The sequence below is a fragment of the Hipposideros armiger genome, unplaced genomic scaffold, assembly GCF_001890085.2.
Source record: "Hipposideros armiger isolate ML-2016 unplaced genomic scaffold, ASM189008v1 scaffold_1138, whole genome shotgun sequence".
Lineage (NCBI taxonomy): Eukaryota > Metazoa > Chordata > Mammalia > Chiroptera > Hipposideridae > Hipposideros > Hipposideros armiger.
Window position 1 is genome coordinate 233,559 of NW_017732488.1, and position 21,689 is coordinate 255,247.

At 36.8% G+C, this 21,689-nt stretch overlaps 1 protein-coding gene across 1 annotated transcript; it reads right to left on the reverse strand.

Annotated features, from left to right (window-relative positions):
- Positions 1–7,710: 7,710 nt before the first annotated feature.
- On the reverse strand, positions 7,711–8,667 carry LOC109376476 (olfactory receptor 7G2-like). The gene is given in 1 exon segment (XM_019632402.1): positions 7,711–8,667. A coding segment is annotated over 1 exon segment (957 nt).
- Between the last annotated feature and the right edge of the window lie 13,022 nt (positions 8,668–21,689).

Sequence of the window (21,689 nt, forward strand, 5' to 3'; positions counted from 1 at the left end):
TGAGTCATACAGGGGACTTAGTATCGATCATCTTAGGCATGGACTCTCCTCACAGCTATGCAGGGATGAAACTGTAGCAAACACCTACCCTTGTGCCCAAAGCATTATCTAAGGGGCTTGAGGTTACCTGGCTGGCATCATTGTGGGATGATACTCGACATCTTCCCAGATATTGAATGATGGAGATAGAAGATCTGTCTCTGAGAAAGGCAGAGATACTGAGTGAAGCCCCAGTTTTCTGGGCAACAGGGATCATCTCTGGGAGGAGGCATAGGTGTTGCTTCCTAACTGGGCTGGGCTGTTGAGTGCAGTGGTCATAGAGAGACTATTTGCAGTCTCTGCATCCCTGGGGGTTTAATATCAAAAGCTCTTCATTAGACAAACACTTTTACTGTTATTCAGATCCCAGCAGACTGTAAATCCCCAAAGACCAAGAATATAGAAGGAAGAAGTTGAGGGTGGCTGATTCCTTGATCCTGCGAGGCCAGGTGTTCCCCATCCAGTTGTCTCTACCTGTTTCTCTCACTTCTGTTTCACACACCTTGCCCCCATGGATACACCATCCTTCTCTAATAGAACTCCAGTCTTCATTTTTTAGGTATAAGCAATGGCATCTGTATCTAATTAATGATATCAGGAAATCAGATTCTAACTTCAAGTGTTAAAACCTAGTTTATGTATGTGGGTATAAAATATATTTAATAATATAAATAAGCTATTATAAAAATGCAGCCACTAAGAGATGTTTCTTTCTAAGGATCACTGATTGTTTCCTGAACCTTAATCTTCTCTCTGTGTATTTTGTACAACACACTCCAATCTCTAGTTTGTGAACAATTATGATCATGATTAATATAGACAGACTTTAGAATTTCATAAACATCTTTTAATTTTTATTACAAATGTGTCAGTGTATGAGATCGGACAATTAAGTTTGCAAACTCATCCTAGAAAAAGTGCTACATCTCTCATTGGTGAATGTCACTGTGATCACCTTTGAAATACTCTCCTTGGGAAGCTAGACTAGACCAGGGCCTAGTCCACCTTTGAAAGAAACTTTGGAATTCTTTTTCTGGAATGGCCATCAGAGCTGTCATTGTATTACCTTTGATGTCCTGAATGTCATCAAAATGTCTTCTTTTCAATATTTCTTTTATCTTCAGGTATAGAAAGAAGTCACTGGGAGCCAGATCAAGAGTGCAGGGAGTGTGTTCCAATACAGGTTTAAAAAAATATTTTATTGGGGAATTAAGTAAGGGGAACAGTGTTGGGGAATTGGGGTAGGGGAATAGCCAAGTTGTTGTTCTTTAATCTTAGTTTTGGAGGGCGAGCTAGCTCAGCTCCAAGTCCAGTCACCATCCGGCTGCCTGTTGACAGCTCACCGCAGTTCACTCAACGTGCCGTGTTCAATCATAGTTGTGGGTGGGTGTAGCCCACAATCCCATGCAGGAGTCAAACTGGCAACCTTGTTGTTAGGAGCACCTGCTCTCACCAGCTGAGCCATCCCACTACCTATTGCCAGCTCAGCTGCAGCTCAGCTCGGGCGCAGCTCATTGGCCTATGTGGCAATCAAACTGGCGACCCTGTTGCTCAGAGCAAGTGCTCTTAACCAACTCAGCCACTCAGGCGGCCCAATACAGGTCTTTGTTTAGTAGCTAAAAACCCCCCTTGCAGACAGTGCCATGTGAGCTGGTGCATTGTAGTGATGCAAGAGCCATGAATTGCTGGCGAAAACTTCAGGTCGTTTTCATGTTACTTTTTCGCACAGCCGTTCAGCACTTATAAATAGTAAAGTTGGTTAACTATTTGTCCAGTTGGTACAAACTCATAATGAATAACCCTCTGGTATCAAAAAAGGTTAGCAACATCGTTTTGACTCTTGATTTGGACTGGTGGAACTATCTTGGTCATGGAGAATGGGCTGACTTCCATTGTGCACTTTGATGCTTTGTTTCAGGGTCGTATTGGTACACCCATATTTCATCAGCAGTCATACCATGGCCCAAAACATCATCTTGTCTCTTCAAAAGGTCTTGGCAAACTTTGACTCCCCATTGCTTTTGTTTATCAGTGAGCTCCTTTGGGACCATTTTTGCACACACTTTTCTCATGCCAAGATTTTCAGTTAAGATTTTTCTAATGATTCCTCTATCGATGTTTACTTGGTCTGTAATACTTCCCACATCAGTCGAGGATTTTGACACACAATTCAATGAATTTTTGCAAAGTTCTCAGCAGTTGTGCTCATCACTGGCCTCCGTGATCTCTCTTCATCAGTGACCAATTCTCTTCCCTTAGAAAAATGTTTAATCCGTTTGTACATTGCCATTTTCTTCATGGCATTATCCACATAAACTTGAACTACAATGTCCTTGATTTCATTTCTACTCTTGCCAAGTTTAACAGGAAATTTAATGTTTGTTCGTTGCTCTAATTCAAGCTCAGACATTCTCGCAATGGCACACAGAAACACACAACAATAAGGAACACCACTCAGCAACGCACCGCCACACATCGACATGAACGCAGTTGTGAGACATTGATATACCAAGGTTATGAAACCTTACCGAGCTGTTTGTTCAGCGCTGCCAATGTAAGTGCTCGGTGGCAAGTTTGTGTACGTAGTTGTCAGTCCTCATATTTAAGCTCATAAGTTTGGTTTCTTTATAGGGATAGACACATATTACCTATATAAATACATGTAATATTATAGTGACTGTATCCTAAAAATACAGACACTATGGGCTAATTTATGTATGTCTCATTGAATGTTGATTCTGTTTATGCATATTATATTTAGCAGTTTCTAATACATTTTGTGCACTCAAATATAATAGGTATTTTATTCTCTTTAAAATTTCACTAGCAAATTTTCTGAATGTAATATCAGTAGCTTCAATATACTTTTTACACATTATGCACCATGGGTTGATATTATGCCTCTTGGTTATCAATATTGTTGCAGTAAATTACAAATGACCGGAATAGCAGTCAAGCTGTGATACAATGTACCTTTGAATATGTAACTGTAGGCTGTGGGGCTTGTTTAACAACAAATTTTATTTTAGCTGATTGTTATGATACAATTATTAAGACAGGAAGTGATACAATAGACTTACTGATCAGAAGTGAGAGTCCAGAGTAAAACCAAAACATAAACTGACAGCTGATTTATTTCAGAAGTGAGATTACCATGAATGCATGAACTAATTAATAGGTGCAGGGACATAAAATTGCTTTGGATTCCTATCTTACATCAAGGTTGGAAATACTAAACTCTAGTGGGTTCATGCTTCAAATGTAAAAGGTCAAACTATACATGCTTTATCTTGACATAATAAGTATGGGTGACAAAAATGACCTATTGAGAGCAAACTATTAAAGAAAATATTGACAAATACGACTTTGTTAAAACTAAGCATTTATGTTCATCCAAAAAGGTTACAAATGATGTACAAAACAGACCACACACCAGATGAAAATTTCAATGCATATAACTGATGAGGATTACTATTCCAATTAAATAAATAATTGTTATGAATTAATAAAAAAAGCAGCTCAATAGAATTGCCATCAACAAATATTTTACAAAATAGGAAAAAATAGGTGGCCATTGAATGTGAGAAGATTCCCAATGTCATACGAGAAATGTATATTAAATAATATTTTAAACCCATTAAGTTGTCAGAGTAAATGAAAATGTATTGGATATGATGTGGATCTCAAGAAACCTTTTTTACTTAAATATTTTATTGGGGAATTGGAGAAGGGGAACAGCCAAGTTGTTGCCCTTCAACCCTAGTTGTGGAGGGCTCAGCTAGCTCAGCTCGAAGTCCAGTCACCATCTGGCTGCATGTTGGCAGCTCATGGCTGCTCAGCTTAAGGTGCCATGTTCAATCTTAGTTGCAAGGGAGCTGCAGGGTGTGGGGGGGCGTAGCCCACAATCCGATGTGTGAGTTGAACCAGCAACTTTGTTGTTAGGAGCATGTGTTGTCACCAGCTGAGCCATCCTGCCTCCTGTTGGCAGCTCAGTGGTAGCTCAGCTCAGCCGCAGCTCACTGGCCCATGTGGGAATCGAACTGGCAACTTTGCTGCTTAGTGCTTGCGCTCTTAACCAACTGAGCCTCTCAGCCGGCCCCAAGAAACTTTTAATGGGAATTAAAATTGGTTCAACCACTTAGGAATACTCTTTTGAACAACTCAAAAGGTTTTGGTACTCCCATATGACTTCATAACTCCAATCCTAACATAAAACTGTTTCTCATTTATTCCAGGAAATGTATGCAATTATTCAAACAAGATATCCATAATAGCAGAACATCAGCTATTAAAATTTCCATTCACATCAGAAAGGATAACTATTTTTGATATCACCATACACAATGTAAAAGTATATGGCACAGAAAGTGAATTAATTAGTGATGCACCCAACAAAAACTTTAAATCCCAAAAATACAATAGTGCAAAAAATAATTAAGACATAGAATTCAAACCCAAGATTAAACTTTTCATAAGTCCAAATCAGGCCAATTTATTTTGAAAACGTGGCTAATAGGTTGTATAAGGATACATACAGTGGTGATAAAAAGATGCAGTTGAATTCTATGAAAATGTCAGTTTGTAGACCAAACATGTTCAAACATGGGCAATTTCACAGTATTCAACCTAGGAGAGCATCAAAATAAGTGACAAATATAGAATCAGAATAGTGGTTACCTCAGGGATGGAGAGGTGATGTGACTGGGAAACGCTTCAAGCATAGTCAATGCTTCATTGTTAACTTGGTAATAAGTACATGTGCTTTCATCATATAACTACTCTTTAAGAACTATAGATACATTTATACTCCATTTTGTATATGATATTTTAAGAAGTAAAATTGAGGTAAAACCGTTCATACTAATATGGCCTCCCAAGTTCTTTGAATATTCAAGTCATGTTTCTATGTTTCTGAGGCTGCAGAATGTATCAGAAACTCACGAAGTGCTTATTTTTAAAACGCAACCCTTGGTTGGAAGTCTCCCTAAAGATTCAAAATCAAATGTGCTCAAGTGATATCCAGAAATCTGCAGTGTGAACACAGGTCTCAGGTGATTCATCTCTGAAGGTGTTCTGTGGATATCAATGGAGGAAGCTCTGCACTGGAGGACACCCTGGGTGTCAGGCAGGGAGCTGTCTTCCCATTGCAGTGCTGACACAATACCTCCCCTTGTAGATGAGGGGTGCTCTCTTGATTCTCCTGTGAGACCTCCATCGGACTCCTGTTGTCCCACACATCTCATACAATATGGTTCTCACCTGTTGAGACCTGATATTTTAGACTTTGGAGAAATAATATGGCCCCTAAATATCCGCGACACTCTTCTCTTTTGTCACTTTTCATTCTCAGTCTCCCCCGTCTAAAAACTCTGTTTCCCTCAAACACACATAATCAAATTTTGCTTAACCACCTTAATATGCAGCCAACTCTTCAACACTTGACAGTCAGTTGGTATTATGCAACCATGTTTCTCTGCATGTGCTCCATTAGAGATGAGTAAGAAACACAGCAAGCATAACTAACTAAAGAGGTAAATAAACATGCAGAAACAGCCTTATCAATAAACAACCCAAAGGAATCAAAGCAAATAAAGTATCAGAAAAGATCGATGACCATTACGCTGCCTACCCAATAATTAATGATTTGATTATATTCCTCAGACCAGAAAAACTGCCGATAGATATTACAATGTAAACAAATAGAAATGATGAAGCAGGTAGTAAAAATGTGTGAGTGCAAAAGGATTAGAACGTTTAAGAATATAGGCATGATACGGGAAATTATTGTACCAGTTAAATGTTATGAATACCACTATATTTCAGGAGTCATATTAAGTGCTTGTAGTAGTTATAAGAGTTGACTGCCCAAAAGGAATTAACCCTAGGTTGTCAGTCTAAGGCTTGCATAATAATCATTTTACTCCATGCTAGTAATCAGAAGGGATGTATCATCCTATTTTCAGTGAGGAGATGATGGAGATAGCTTCTAGATGATGCCATGAAGAGGTCAGTGTCAAATACTCATGGAAGGACAGTCAATTTTCTCTGTCTGGGCATCATGTCTGAACATGACACCTGCATGTACTCCCATCACTAGTCCTAGAAAGAAGCCACCTCACAGAGCAATGAATGAATCTCTACTCTTTTATTCTTGTATATTTCCTATACCTGAAGTAACTGTAATAGAAGATAACTCTATTTCTTGTATAAGAATATTAGAGTCATGGCATTTATTTATTTATTTATTTATTATTTTAATTATTATTTTATTAGTACATGATAACTAGACATTTACACCCCTCACAAAGTGATAACCCCCATCTCCCAAGATACTACCCCTCTGACATCTTATAACTGTTACAATACTGTTGACTATCTTCCTTATGCTATACTCCACTGCCTGTGACTTCATGTATATTAGGTATAGTATCTATCAAAAAAATTCAAAACAAATTCAAAAAAATATATGCACCCCTATGTTTATTGCAGCGCCATTCACAATACCCAAGATATGGAAACAACTGAAATGGCCACTGATAGAAGATTGGATAAAGAAACTGTGGTACATTTATTCAACGGAGTATTACTTGGCTATAAAAAAAGAATGAAACCTTGCCATTTGCAAAAACATAATGGACCTTGAAAGTATTATGCTAAGTGAAATAAGTCAGACTGAGAAAGACAAATACCATATGATCTCTCTTATATGTGGACTCTAAAGAATGGAATAAATGAGCAAACAAAACAGAATTAGACTTGAGATATAGAAAAAAACTGTTGGTTGCTTGATAAGGGGAGAAAGAGATGGGAGAGAAGACGAAGGGATTAGGAAGAGTAAGTTAGTGGACACAATATAGTCATGTGGATGTGAAATATAGCATTAGGATTATAGTCAACACTGTCGTAAAAATCATGTAGGGTGTCAGATGGGTAGTGGACTTATCAAGGGATCACTTCATTGACTGTGTGGATGCCTGACCACTGTGCTATACACCTGAAGCTGAAATAGGATAATATTGTATGTTAACAAACCAGGGTTTCTTTTTTCTTATCAGAACTGAACACTTCAGCTTTAAGTTCAAGTATCTCAAATCATCTGAAACAGCTGTCATGATCTAATTATATCAATGTTATACCTTATGAAACTGAATATGGGGTATTCTGGTGCTGCACCAAAGAGATACAGTATAATAGAGACTACTCTCAGTAATTGCTGTGTTGGGGTGAGAAAGGTCAGCTTCCTTGTCTCACAGTAGGCCTAAATCTGAGGTGAAATTCACATGGTCCTAACCATGAGATTAGGTGAAAAGCTACTCAATACTTATAACTGTAGGCTTGCTTAAATCCTTCCTTGGTCCTATCTAACTTTTCCCACATTTATGTTAAAACATTCGACCCCAAAATTACTATTACAAGATTTGGGGCTGAGGCTCTATTTCTGTGGATGTGATCCAAAAATCTGAGTTCAGACAGTTGAAATCACTTGTCAAACATCACAGAGAAAGACAAAGAGCAAAATCAGATTTCAAGGCTAATTTGAAATGGACTTAGTTAGTCATCATGTTATCTATCATTTTAGACCTTGGTGAAAGAAATGTTAGTTATTTGAAACAACCGAATATCTTTCGCTTTGACTCACTTTAGAAACCGAGCCCAAATGTGATGACACAATCACTGACGAAATGTTATCCTACTCATTATTTTTCTCAAGGCTCCCTTCATATCTCTGTTCCTCAGGCTGTAAATAAAGGGGTTTAACATTTGAGGAACCACAATGTACAACATTGAGGCCACTGCAGTCTTCCTGGAATAGTCAGTAACTGCAGAGCTGATGTACACCCCAAAACCTGTGCCATAGAATAAGAAGACAACTAAGAGATGCGACCCACAGGTGGAAAAAGCTTTATATTTTCTGCTTGCTAATGGAATTCTCACAAGTGAAGAGACAATTTGAATGTAAGAGAAAATAATCTCAGTAAGAGAAATACCACTGAATATACTATCCATAGAATTAGCCAGGATGGTGTTGATGAGAGAGTTCGAGCAAGTGAGCTTGATGACCTGAGCAAGTTCACAGAATAATTGGGGGATATACAGTTTCCACAGTCAAAGTACCATTACACTGTGGAGCAGGGCATTCACAATGCTGATGAGCAAGGAGAGGAGAATCAACAGCCCACAGATGTTGGGGCTCATGATGACCGTGTACATCAAAGGGTGACAAATGGCCACATAGTGGTCATAAGCCATTGCTGTAAGGAGAAAGTTTTCCATACCACCAAAAATCAGAACAAGGCAAATCTGGGTGAAGCAGCCTGTGTAACAGATGTGCTGATTCTGTGTTTGGATGTTCACCAGCATCTTTGGGATGGTGGTTGTGCTTAAACAGATGTCAGCCAAGGACAGGTTGGAGAGGAAGAAGTACATGGGTGTGTGGAGGTGGGAGTCTGAGCTGACAGCCAGGATGATGAGCTGGTTCCCCAGCACGGTGACCAGGTACATGGACAGAAACAGACAGAAGAGGATGGGCTGTAGTTCTGGATCATCTGTCAATCCCAGGAGGACAAATCCTGAAATATCTGTTTTGTTTCTGGGTTCTATATAGTTGATGAATCTGATGTAAAACATTGAGTGACGTGAAAATAAATGTATGATCCCTGGTTCTGCATAACAGTACCTGGGACCTTGTTAGAAGTGCCAATATTTGTGCCACACTCCAGGTTTATTGACGATAAGATCCAGGGGTGACGACCAGCAATCTGTTTTAACAATCTCTCCAGATGATTCTGACATAGGCTAAAGTTTGAGAACTGTTGCTCTAGAGAAACAGTCATCTATACTGTGAACCCATGTGAATACTTCAATGTTTCATTCTGCTTATTTTTCCCTCCATCCTTTTTCTCTCCCTGCCCCTCTTCCCTCTACTCACTTAATAGCCCAAAATTTTGTTGAGTAATGACTGTGTAATACATTGTGGCAGGTCATTAGAATGGAATAAAGAAGACTTTGCTTTATTTCTTCAGAATTATTTCTCACCTTCAAACAAATAGAAATATAAGAATAAAATAACAAAATCTCATCTTTAGGAATGTTCTTTCTCTAACGTGATAAGTGATATATGATTAAAACAAAGTTGGTTGATAATAAAAAAGGACGAAATGCATAGGATCCTAAAAAGACATCAAATAAGAAAATAATTTGGTCATCAGAAGAAAGAGACTTGTCAGATAACACTAGTACCAGGCATCTTAAAAGGTGTGTTCCTGTGCTGTAGTAGTTTTATCTGTCCTTAGAGACACAGAAGTGGCCATCAGAGAATCAATTATTTGGTGTAAATCTTAGACTCAGGCACTCTGAATTTCATACAGCTTCACAACTTGCTTTTTGACTGGTGAAACCCTTCAACTGTATGAGAAGCCCAATGTTCTCACTTGTGTATTGGGAACTAACATAAACTTAATTGGGTTGTTTCAATGATGAAAATTGAGTAGGCTTAGGGCAGCCAGGTCAGTGCTCAGCATATGGGACCCTCATTATAACATTTCATATTGTGATTATTATTTTTTTGCTGACTACAAGTACATGACATGTTTCACTCCTAGGAGGAAACTTCCAGTGTACGGCAAGTTGAGGAAACAGGAAAGAAAAAGAGAACATCCTTAGCATGACAATGCAAATTTCAGTGATGGGTTTATGTACTGAAATTCCCTCTGGAATCTTGTTCATGTATGGGGTAAAAAAGGAAATATCAATGATATCAATATTCATTTGACATGGACATAAAGCAATTGAAATGAATTAAATAATAATATAAATTAGATATATGAATCAACACAAGCAACAAAAACCCACAAGAGAAAAAGTTGTTTGAAATAGAGTCTACAGTATGAGAAATTTTAAATTATTTTAAAACCTGCATAGGTATGTTTATATTTATTTTGGAGTATGCAAGCATAACAAAAAGTATAGAGGATAATAATGAAAGCTTGAGTACCCATCACTCAATGTTATTAAATTCACACAGTTCACCATCTTTTCTTTAGGTATTTTCATTGAAATAAATAATAGGTATTTTTTAAGGGTTCCACCTCAGGTCTTTGTACAAATTGACTCTTTTCTTTCCATGAGGGAATCACTACATTAACTTGATATACATTATACTGCTACACTTTTTCTTATATTTGGTATTTTTCCATCAGCAAGTGTACTGGGTTTGTTTCCATTTAAAAAGCAGTAACTAAGCAGAGTACCAGCCATTTTATAATTGGCCTCTGCATTTAATATTTTTTTATTAATGTTGGTACATTGTTTTGTTTCATTTATTTTAACTACCATAGACTGTTCCACTATATTGTTACATCACAATTCATGTGTTAATTTTCTAGTTGAGAGATACTATGATGTTTATATTTATTAAATATTTTCATATACATATATATATAACTGTTATATGTACATATATATGTATTTATGGATACATATAAAATATGAAATCCTGCCTTTGGGATACCATCACATTGATGTTGCCTCTGTAAAGAAAATGAAGAGATTACAAAAAGGGGTTCCATCTGTATGTATATTATTTTGTTCCTTTATTTTAAAAAATGCATGAATATAGCAAAATGCCATCATTTGTTAATTCTGTAAAAGGGTGGATAGTTGTATTTTAAAATTATTATTGTAATATCAATGCTGTTCTTATAATTTAAACTATTGAATACTTTGTAAAGTGGACAAAGGAAGGAGTCTGCTCTGTTGTCTGGGTCTACACTTCCTTCTCCAGAGTCCTCATAGCCACATAATAAAAATAACATTAAGTTTTTAAAATTATTTATTTATTTATTGTTAGTTTTTCTTAGAAGGTTTATGGTAGGTTAAAAGGATACTACACCTCTTCTCTTCACCACCACAGGGATGGAAGTAAAAGAATTTTCTCTCAGTCATCATGTTTGAGAAGGAGAGGATTTAGGCTCAGAACAAAATGGTTCCTGCCATTACATAGGCATAGTAGAAAACTAGCAGAATGAGAGCTGGGTATCATTGCCAATGTACAAAAAACATGTCATGATAATGACAGACAGGCATAAGTTGTACAGGGAACTTAGTATCAATCATCTTAAGCATGGACTCTCCTCACAGCTGTGCATGGATGAAACTGTAGCAAACACCTACCCGCATGCCCAAAGCACTGTTTAAGAGACTTGAGGTTACCTGGCTGGCATCATTGTGAGATGATAGTAGACATCTTCCCAGATATTGAATGATAGAGATAGAAGATCTGTGTCTGAGAAGGGCAGAAGCCTGTTGCCCCATGTTTCTGGGCAACAGGGATCATCTCTGGGAGGAGACACAGTTATTGCTTCCTGAATGGACAGGATTGATGAGTGCAGTGGTCATGGAAAAACTATTTGCAGTCTCTGCATCCTTGGAGGTTTAATATCAAAAGCTCCTCATTAGACAAATGCTTTTACTGTTATTCAGATCCCAGCAGACTGTAAATCCCCAAAGACCAAGAGTACAGAAAGAAGAAGTTCAGGATGGCTGATTCCTTGATCCTGCGAGGACAGGTGTTCCCCATCCAGTTCTCTCCACCTGTTTCTCTCTCATCTGTTTCACATACCTTGCACATGTGGATACACCATCCTTCTCTAATAGAACTCCAGTCTTCATTTTTTAGGTACAAGCAATGGCATCTGTATCTAATTAATGATATCAGGCAATTGGATTCTAACTTCAAGTGTGAAAAACTAGTTTTTATATGTGAGTATATAATTATATTTATAAATATAGATTAGCTATTAAAAATGAAATAAGTGAGATAGAAAAAGTCAAGAACCATATAATTTCTTTGATATGTGGTATATAAAATTGAAAACAACAAAGGAGCAAGACAAAAAAATGAAGAAATAAAAACTGATAGATGCAGACAATAGTTTAGTGGTTACCAGAGGGTAAGGGGGGGAAGGGGGTGGTAGATGAAGGTAAAGCGGTCAAATATATGGTGATGTAAAGAGAACTGACTCTGAGTGGTGAACACACAATGTGATATATAGATGATGTATTATAGAATCATACCCTTGAAATCTATGTAACTTTGCTAACAATTGTCACACCAATAAACTTGCATTTTAAAAAAGGCAATAACTATATTCTTAACAATAATTACTTTAAATGTAAATGGATTAAATGCACCAATGAAAAGGCATAGGATGGCTGAATAGATAAGAAATAAGATCAATATATATGCTGTGTGCAAGAGACACACTTCAGATTGAAAGACAGACACATACTAGAAGTAAAGGGGTAGAAAAAGGTATTTCATGTAAATGGAAACAAAAAGAAAAGTTGGAGTAGCAATACTCCAGACAAAATAGACTTTAAAACAAAAGCTGTAGCAAGACACAAAGAAAGACATTATACAATAATAAAAGGATCAATTTAACAAGAGGATATAACCCTTGTAAACATTGATGCATTCAATATAGGAGCACCTAAATATATAAAGCAAATATTGATGGACATTAAGAGAGATAGAGATCAACAGTAATACAGTCCTTTATCCATTGACATAAAAGATAAATCATGCAGGTAGAAAATCAACAAGGCAACAGCAGCTTTAAATGACATATTAGATCATATGGGTTTAATTGATAATTTTAGAACATTTCACCCCAAAGCAGCAGAATATACATTCTTTTTAAGTGTACATGGAACATTTTCCAGGACAGACCACAGGTTAGGCCACAAAACAAGTCTCCATAATGTATGAAGATTGAAATCATATCAAGCATATTTTCCAACCAAAATAGTATGAAACTAGAAATAAAAAACAAGAGGAAAACTGAAAAACACATAAACACATGGAGGCTAAATAACATGCTATTAAACAATGAAAGGGTTAACAATGAGATTAAGGAAGAAATCAAAAGATACCTTGAGACAAATGAAAATGAAAACGCAATGACCCCAAGTCTAGAGGAAACTGTGAAAGCAGTTCTAAGAGGGAAATTCATAACAATACAGGTCTACTTCAAAAAAGAAACAAAGAAAAATCTCAGATAGACAATCTAAACTTACACCAAGGGAATTGAAAAAGGAACAACAAACAAAGCCCAAAGTGAGTAGAAAGAAATTAATAAAGGTCAGAGCGGAGATAAACCAAATAGAGGCTTAAAAACAATACAAAAGACCAATGAACCCAAAAGCTGGTTCTTTGAAGAGATAAACAAAGTTGATAAACTTTTAACCAGACTCATCAAGAAAAAAAGACAGAGAACCTAAATAAATAAATTCAGAAATGAAAGAGAATTGACAAATGACACCACAGAAATACAAAGGATTATAGGGAAATACTATAAAAAATTGCATGCCAACAAATTGGACAATCTGGAAGGAATGGACAGATTCCTAGAAGCATACAATCTTCCAAGACTGAATCAAGAAGAAAAAGAAAATCTGAACTTACCAATAACTACTAATGAAATTGAATCCGTCATCAAAAAACTCCCAACAAAAACAAAAGTCCTGCACTAGGTGGCTTCCCAGGTGAATTTTACCAAAAATTCTAAGACAAATAAACACCTATCCTTCTCAAACTATTTCAAAAAAATTGAAGAGGAGCTAAGGCTCCCAAGCTCATTTTACAAGGCCAACATTATCCTGATTCTAAAACCAGACTAAGACACTACCAAAAAAATTATAGGCCAATATCTTTGATGAACAGAGATCCAAACATCCTCAACAAAATATTAACAAACTGAATTCAGCACTTTTATTAAAAAGATCATACATCATGGTCAACTGGGATTTATTCTTGGAATGTAAAGTTGGTTCAGTATCCATAAATCATTTAATGTGATACATCACATAAAAAAATGAAGAATAAAAATCATATGGTCATATCAATAGATACAGAAAAAGCATTTAATAAAATCCAGCATCCATTTATGATAAAAACTCTCAGCAAAGTGGGAATGGAAGAAACATATCTCAACATAATAAAGGCCATATGTGACAAACCCACAGCCAACATCACACTCAATAGTTAAAAGCTAAAAGCATTCTCTTTAAGATCAGAAACAAGGCAAGGATGCCCACTTTCACTATTTTTATTCAACTTAGTATTGGAAGTCCTAGCCACAGCAATCAGACAAGAAAAAGAAATAAAAGGCATCCAAATTGGAAAGGAAAAAGTAAAACTGTCATTTTTTTGCCAATGACATGATACTCTATAGCAAGAACCCCAAATATTCCACCAAAAAAGTATTAAACTTATAAATGAATTTAATAAAGTACAATAAGTCCCCGATTTATGAACATTAGAGTTGCGAACTTTCACAGATATGAACGGACCTCGCATTACGAACATTCGTAGATGCGAACAAATTGCGCAAGTAGCTCACTGTGTCTGCCGGACATTGTCACAGTTGTGCTGCTGTGTGCTTACTGTACAGTGCGATAGTGTACAGTAGTACAGTGCTCAATCAGAGCCCAGGATGTCCAGAAGCAAGAGGAAAGGCAGTGGTGATGTTGAGGGGACTGCTAGGAAGTGCAAAGCAATAACCATGGAAACAAAAGTGAAAATAATTGAGAGATTGGACCAAGGCAAAAAGATGGTAGACATCGCTCGTACTTATAACATGAATCATTCAACCATTGGCTTTACATTGTATATTTGTGCCAAAGATGTATGACTCACTTTGCCAGACTTATGAACAAATCTGACTTATGAACGTTCTCCCGGAATGGAACTCATTTGCAAGTCAGGAACTCTCTGTATTAATAGTAATACAAAATTAATATCCAGATATGGTTGCATATTATACACCAATAATGAACTTTCAGAAAGAGAAATTAAGAAAACAATCCCATTTACAAATGCATCAAAAGAAAAAATACCTAGAAATACATTTAACCAAGGAATAAAAGGCCTGTACTCAGAAAATTATAAGGCATTGAAGAGAGAAATTAAAGAAGATGCAAATAAATGGAAACATATACCACGCTTATGGATAGGAAGAATTAATATAGTTAAAATGTCCATACTACCCAAAGCAATATATAGATTCAATGCAATCCCTATCAAAATACCAATGGTATTTTTATTATTTTTTTTATTGTTAGTTTCAGGTGTACAGAAAAATGCAATAGTTACCCTTTTCACCCTCACAAAGTAACAACCCCCCTCCCCCAATGGTATTTTTCTTTCTTTTTTTATTTTATTAAAGTTTATTGGGTGACAACTGTTAGTAAAGTTACATAGGTTTCAGGTGTGCAATTCTGTAATACATTATCTATATATCACAGTGTGTGTTCACCACCCAGTCAGTTCTCCTTCCATCACCATATATTTGATCCCATTTACCCTCATCTACCACCCCCCTCCCCCTTACCCTCTGGTGACCACTAAACTATTGTCTGTGTCTATGAGTTTTTTATTTCTTCATTTGTTTGTCTTGTTCCTTTGTTGTTTTAAGTTTTATATGCCACATATCAGTGAAATCATATGGTTCTCAACTTTTTCTGTATGAATTATTTTGCTTAGTGTAATAATCTCAGGATCCACCCATGTTGTTGCAAATGGCATTATTTCCTCTTTTCTTATGGCAGAATAGTATTCCATTGTGCATATATACCACATATTCTTTATCCAATCATCTATTGAAGGACAGTTTTGTTGTTTCCATGTCTTGGCCACCATAAATAAAGCTGCAATGAACATAGGAGCATGTATATCTTTATGGATAAATGTTTTCAGATTTTTAGGGTAGATACCCAGGGCAGCAGCTATGGAAGGCAGTGTGGAGGTTCCTCAAAAAATTAAGAATAGAATTACTATATGACCCAGCAATCCTTCTCCTGGGCATTTTTCATAGAACTAGGAGAAGTAATCCTAAAATTTATATGGAAGTATAAAAAACCCTGAATAGTCACCATAATTCTTATAAAGAACAAAGCTAGATGTATCATGCTACCTGATATCAAAGTATACTACAAAGCTATAGTAATCAAAACAGCATGGTATTGTATTGACATAAAAACAGACATACAGATCAATGCAAAAGAATAGAGAGCCCAGAAATACATCCATGCCTATGTGGTCATTTAATCTATGACAAAGGAAGTAAGAATATAGATTGGGGTAAAGACAGTCTATTCAATAAATGGTGCTGGGAAAACTGCACAGATACATGCAAAACCATGAAACTGGACCACATTCTTACACCATACACAATTTATTCAATTTATTCTTGTGTACGGCAAAATGTATTAAAGAACTAAATGTAAAACCTGAACCATAAAACCCCTAGAAGAAAATATAGGCAGTAAACTCTCAGACATTGCCCTTAGCAATATTTTTACTGATGTATTTCCTTGGGCAAAGAAAACAAAAATAAATAAATGGGACTATATCAAACTAAAATTTTTTGCATAGCAAAGTAAACTATAAAAAAAACGAAGACACCCAAATGGGAGAAATATTTGCCACTGATACATCTAATAAGGGACTAATATCCAAAATTTGTAATAAAAACTCATAATACTCAACACCAAGAAACCAAACAATCCAATTTAAAAAGTGGACCTGGATAGACATTTCTCAAAAGAGAACATACAGATTGCCAATAGATATATGAAAAGATGCTCAACATCACTAATCAACAGAAAAATGCAAATAAAAATCACAATTAGATATCACCTCACACCTCTCAGAATGCCTATCATCAATAAATCAACACTCAACAGGTTTTGGTGGGGATGTGGAGAAAAGGGAATCATTGTGCACTATTGGTGAGATTACAAATTGGTGCAGCCACAATGGAAAACAGTATGGGGGTTTCTCAAAAAATTAACTACTTTATAAATATTAGATTATAGTTGACATATAATATTATTCAACAGCAGCTTCAGATGTACAGTGCAGTGGTCAGTACAGTGTGGGGAGTGGAGTCAATGGAATTGTAATAGATATGTATGATATCAGGGGTGGGTGGGTGGTGGATTGGGGGCAGAGGACTGTCACTTTGTGAGGGGTGAAAAGCATTACTATTGCATTGTTTTGCACACCAGAAACTAATAATAAAAAATAAAAAGAAAATTTAAAAATTATCTACCTTATGACCCAGCAATTTCACTCCTGGGTATTTATCTAACAAAATAAAAAACACTGGGCTGGCTGAGTGGAGCATTGGTTAGGAGTTGGCTTGGGATGCCAGCTCTGAGCAGCAGGGCCCCAGTTCAGATCCCACATGAGGGTCAGTGATGCTGCGCCTTCTACAGCTAAGATGGTGAACAACAGCTCCGCTTGGAGCTGGGCTGCCGTGAGTCTCTGGCAATGGTGTAGGCTGCAGCCACTGCTGCAGTGGGCTGCCATGAGCTATTGTGAGTGGCTGGCAGCCAGCGTGAGCTGCCGTGAGTCGCCATGAGCGGATGTCCAATGGCCAGCAACCAATCTGCCTCAGCCGGGAAGAGCACAATGATCACAATACCAACATGGGCCAGTGAAGCAACATCCTCCACAACTAGACTAAAGAACAAAAGGACAACAACTTATCTGTTCCCCTTGCCTGATTCCCCAATGTTGTCCCCCTCCCCAATAAAATCTTTAAAAAAAAAAAAGAAAAAGAAATTTGCAGAATATTACTCTGCCATAAAAAAAGAATGAAATCTTATCATTTGCAACAACATGGATGGACCTAGAGGGTATTTTGCTAAGTGAAATAAGTCAGACTGAGAAGGACAAACATCACATGATCTCACTTTTATGTTGAATCTAATAAACAAAACAAACAAACAAACAAAACAGAAACAGGCTCATAGATACAGAGAACAAACTGATGGTATCTAGACGGGTGGAGGTGGAGGGGAAGGGTGAGTAAGGATTAAGAAATATAAATAGGTAGTTAGAAAATAGTCACAGGGATGTAAAGTACAGCATAGAGAAAATAGTCAGTAATGCTGCAACAACTATTTATAGTGCCAGATGGGTACTAGACTAATGCATAAATTATATGTCTAACCACCATGTCGAACACTTGAAACTAATACAAAATAATATTGACTGTCAACTGAAAAAATAAACAATTAAAAATAAATAAATAAATAAACAAAATGAAGAACCACAATTCAATCAAAAGTTCCCCAAAGTGAAACAAAATATGCCCTGAATCTATTTTATGGAAATTAGAAAGTATAGTTATGAAAGTCTAGAAAAGGAGTATGAACTCTCTGTATATTGATAGTAGTCACAACTAATCACAAATACTAGATCAGATTCTGTTGTATAAAATATAGAGAACAGAAATTAAGGTACAGGAAACATTCAATGACTCTAAAGATGAAATACCCCTGTGTTTAAATTTTATAATATTTTGCTATGTTTACAAATATAATATTATTTATACCCAATACATAAACTATGTTTTCACACTTCAAATTGGAATCAAGCTACCTGATATCATTAATGAGAAAGAGATGCCTTCGTTTGTAACTTAAAAAAAAGCCTAGAATTTATCAGCAAAGAAGTGTGTGTACTTGTGCCTAAGGTATGTGAAGCGGAGGTGAGCATGAACAGGTGGAGAGAAAGCCTGGTCCAACAGGGTCAGGGATTAGCAACCATGAAGTTTTTTCTCCCTTTGTGTTGATCTTTAAGAATTTGCAGCACCCAGTGATCAGAATGACACTAAAAATGTTTGTCTAATGAAGAGCTTTGAATATTGATCCCCCAGGCAGGCAGCCTGTGACAACCTCACTCAACAGCCCTTTCCTAGTCAGGAAGCAGCACACCTGAGCCTCCTCCCAGACATGATCCTTCTTGACCAGGAACCCATGGCTTCACTTGGTCTCTCTGCCCTTCCTGTGGACAGAGCTTCCATTGTAACATCCAAGTGTCGTGTCAAACATCATTCCACACGGATGCCAGCCAGATAATTAAGTCCCTCAATTAATGATTTGGAAATGAGGGCAGGTGATTTACCACAATTTCATCCAGGGAAGGCATTTTAGGAAAGTATATGCATGAAATGATCAGAACAAAGTGTCCCATGAGATTCCAGCCTAGCTCTCTTCTTGTTAACAAGTTCCCATGTACTTCTGTACCGATACTCAGCCAGTTCTCAATCTGCTGTTCTCCCATATTCTCTAAAGTGGAAAAACTCATTATCCTCCTGAGCAGAAATCTGCCCCTTCTAAAACATGATGACTGTTACAAAACTTTCCAACATTTACTTGCATTCTTGTGGTGGTCATGGGGGAAGGGGTTTGGTCAGCTTTACCTTTTATTTTGACTCCTGGTTTTATGATACACCATTGTACAGAAAAGTGTTTGTATTACCTCTGAAGCTGGGCCGTAAAAATCCAGGGGAAAGTAAAAGCAGAGAGATCAGCCGGCTGCCTTCCTGGTACACCTATTTCTTTTTATAAAAGTGCCAAATATTTTATATAAGAACAGCAGAGATAGTATAATAAATAAAAAAATACATGACCACCATCAACTCATTCCAGAATTAACAAATGTTGACATTCTGCTATATCAGCTTCAGGTCTTTTTTTATAAAGTAAGAAAACAATATTCATGCAGGAGGCATCCCTTTTGTATCCCCTTCGTTTCTTGCTCTCCCCTTCCTAGAGACAACATCATCGAGAATGTGATGATCTCCCCCACACATTGCTTTATATTATATATGTATTCATAAACATGTGTAAGATAAAAGGCATTAACCATAAGGTATATACCATAGGTATAGCAGTTAGGGAATGGGGAAGTAAAATATAATGAAACAATATACTGGAATACTCTCTCATAATTAAAATTAATAAGGTGGGGTAAATATATCAACATAAAGAAAATATAAATTAAATAAGAATGCCAAATATAAGTGACATGCACTGCATGGTTTGGTATATATAAATATTTCAAAACACAAAATAATGCAATAATTTATGGAAGAATGATACTAATTAAAGTAAAAATTGCAGGGGAATAACATATAAGAAGTTCATGTCATGGTTCCCCAGAGGAAAGAAAAGAATCAAGATTGTGCAAATATGTGGGGGCCTCACATATGCCTGTATTATTTGTTGCAATAAAAAAACCTAGAATGAGGATGATGAAGTGTGTGAATCTGATACTGTTGACTGGTGGGTACCCAGTCTTTCATTATCTCTGTATTTTTTTTTGCTTGAATAATTCATGGTAAATTAAACCTACACAGTTTTATTTTTATTATGGACTATTACTTGTGAAGGTTCAAAATATATTTAAAATTTTCTAATGATATATATCTGATGTCTTTCAAAAGTATTTCTCTAATAGGTTTTTATTATTTGTATATCTAATTCATTTTATTATTTAATTAACCTTAATTGCTACATACTTTATCATATGTCCATGTCAAATGAATATTGATGTCACTGATGATGCCTTTACTCCTTTTTTGCATGATACATACATGTTCCCAGCTGGAGTTTCAGTTCACAATCCTCTCCCTGAAATTTGTAGTTATCATGCTAGGGATATTCTTTCTTACTATCATCTTAGCTTAACTTGCCTCAACCACCTGCTTCCTTGTGAGGATTGAAATGTGCAAGGTGTTGTTGTTCATGCCAGAGAAACAATAATACAATAGGAAATGTCCATACAAAGGTATCATATGCTGAGTGTGTGTGTTAGATGCTTTTCTTCTATTCATTTCTCGTCATTGCAACATCCCCATAAGATTTTACTATACTTCCCATTATACAAATGAGAACACCAGGCTTTTCATTAGGTGAACAACGTCTCCCTTCACAATATAAGTGTCTGTCTGGGTTGAATTCATTGTTTGAGTCTAAATGATATACCAAGTGATGAAGACTGACATGGCCACTTCTGTCTCCCCCAAGCATGGAGAGCCACTACTTTCACAGGGACACTGTGTTGGGATGCTTACTTATCTTATAAGTATCATATGTCTGTCCTGTGTCTGTCTTCTGAGTACCAAAAATTGTTGTTATTAATATTTTCATCTATATTGGGGGAGCCTATTCTTTCTTTCATTATTTAGCTGTTGATTTTTATTATTATTATTATTATTATTATTAAATAATAGGCCACCTATCATTTTAGGTGGAGAAATCCCTTTAGGATGAAATAGAGAATGTCATGGACATTTGCCCAGCCTCTTAGAATTAATAACTAATGCAGATGAGTAGTGTTTCCATGGGGGAGTTTTGTGAGCTCCAAGTTTATAGGCAACAGTTTTAAATCTATGCTTAGGTGCAGGGCATGTATTTAGATAAATACACGGCCTGCAACACACTACTTTGAGGGTAACATACCTTGTAGGGAAAAGATTTGGATCCTTGTTCAAAATGAATATATTAAAAATTTTAAGGGAGGGGCCGGCCGAGTGGCGCGATGATTAAGAACTGGCTTGGGACGCCAGAGGGCCCCGGTTTGGATCCCACATATGAGGGCCAGTGACACTGCCCTCTACAGCTAAGATGCTGAACACCAGCTCAACCTGGAGCTGGGTTGCCATGAGTCGCTGGGACGGTGTAGGCTGCAGCCCCTGTGGCAGCGGGTTGTCATGGGCTACCGTATGTAGCCAGCAGCCAGCGTGAGCGGCCAGCAGCCGCAGTGAGCGGCCGTCCAGAAGCCGGCAACTGAT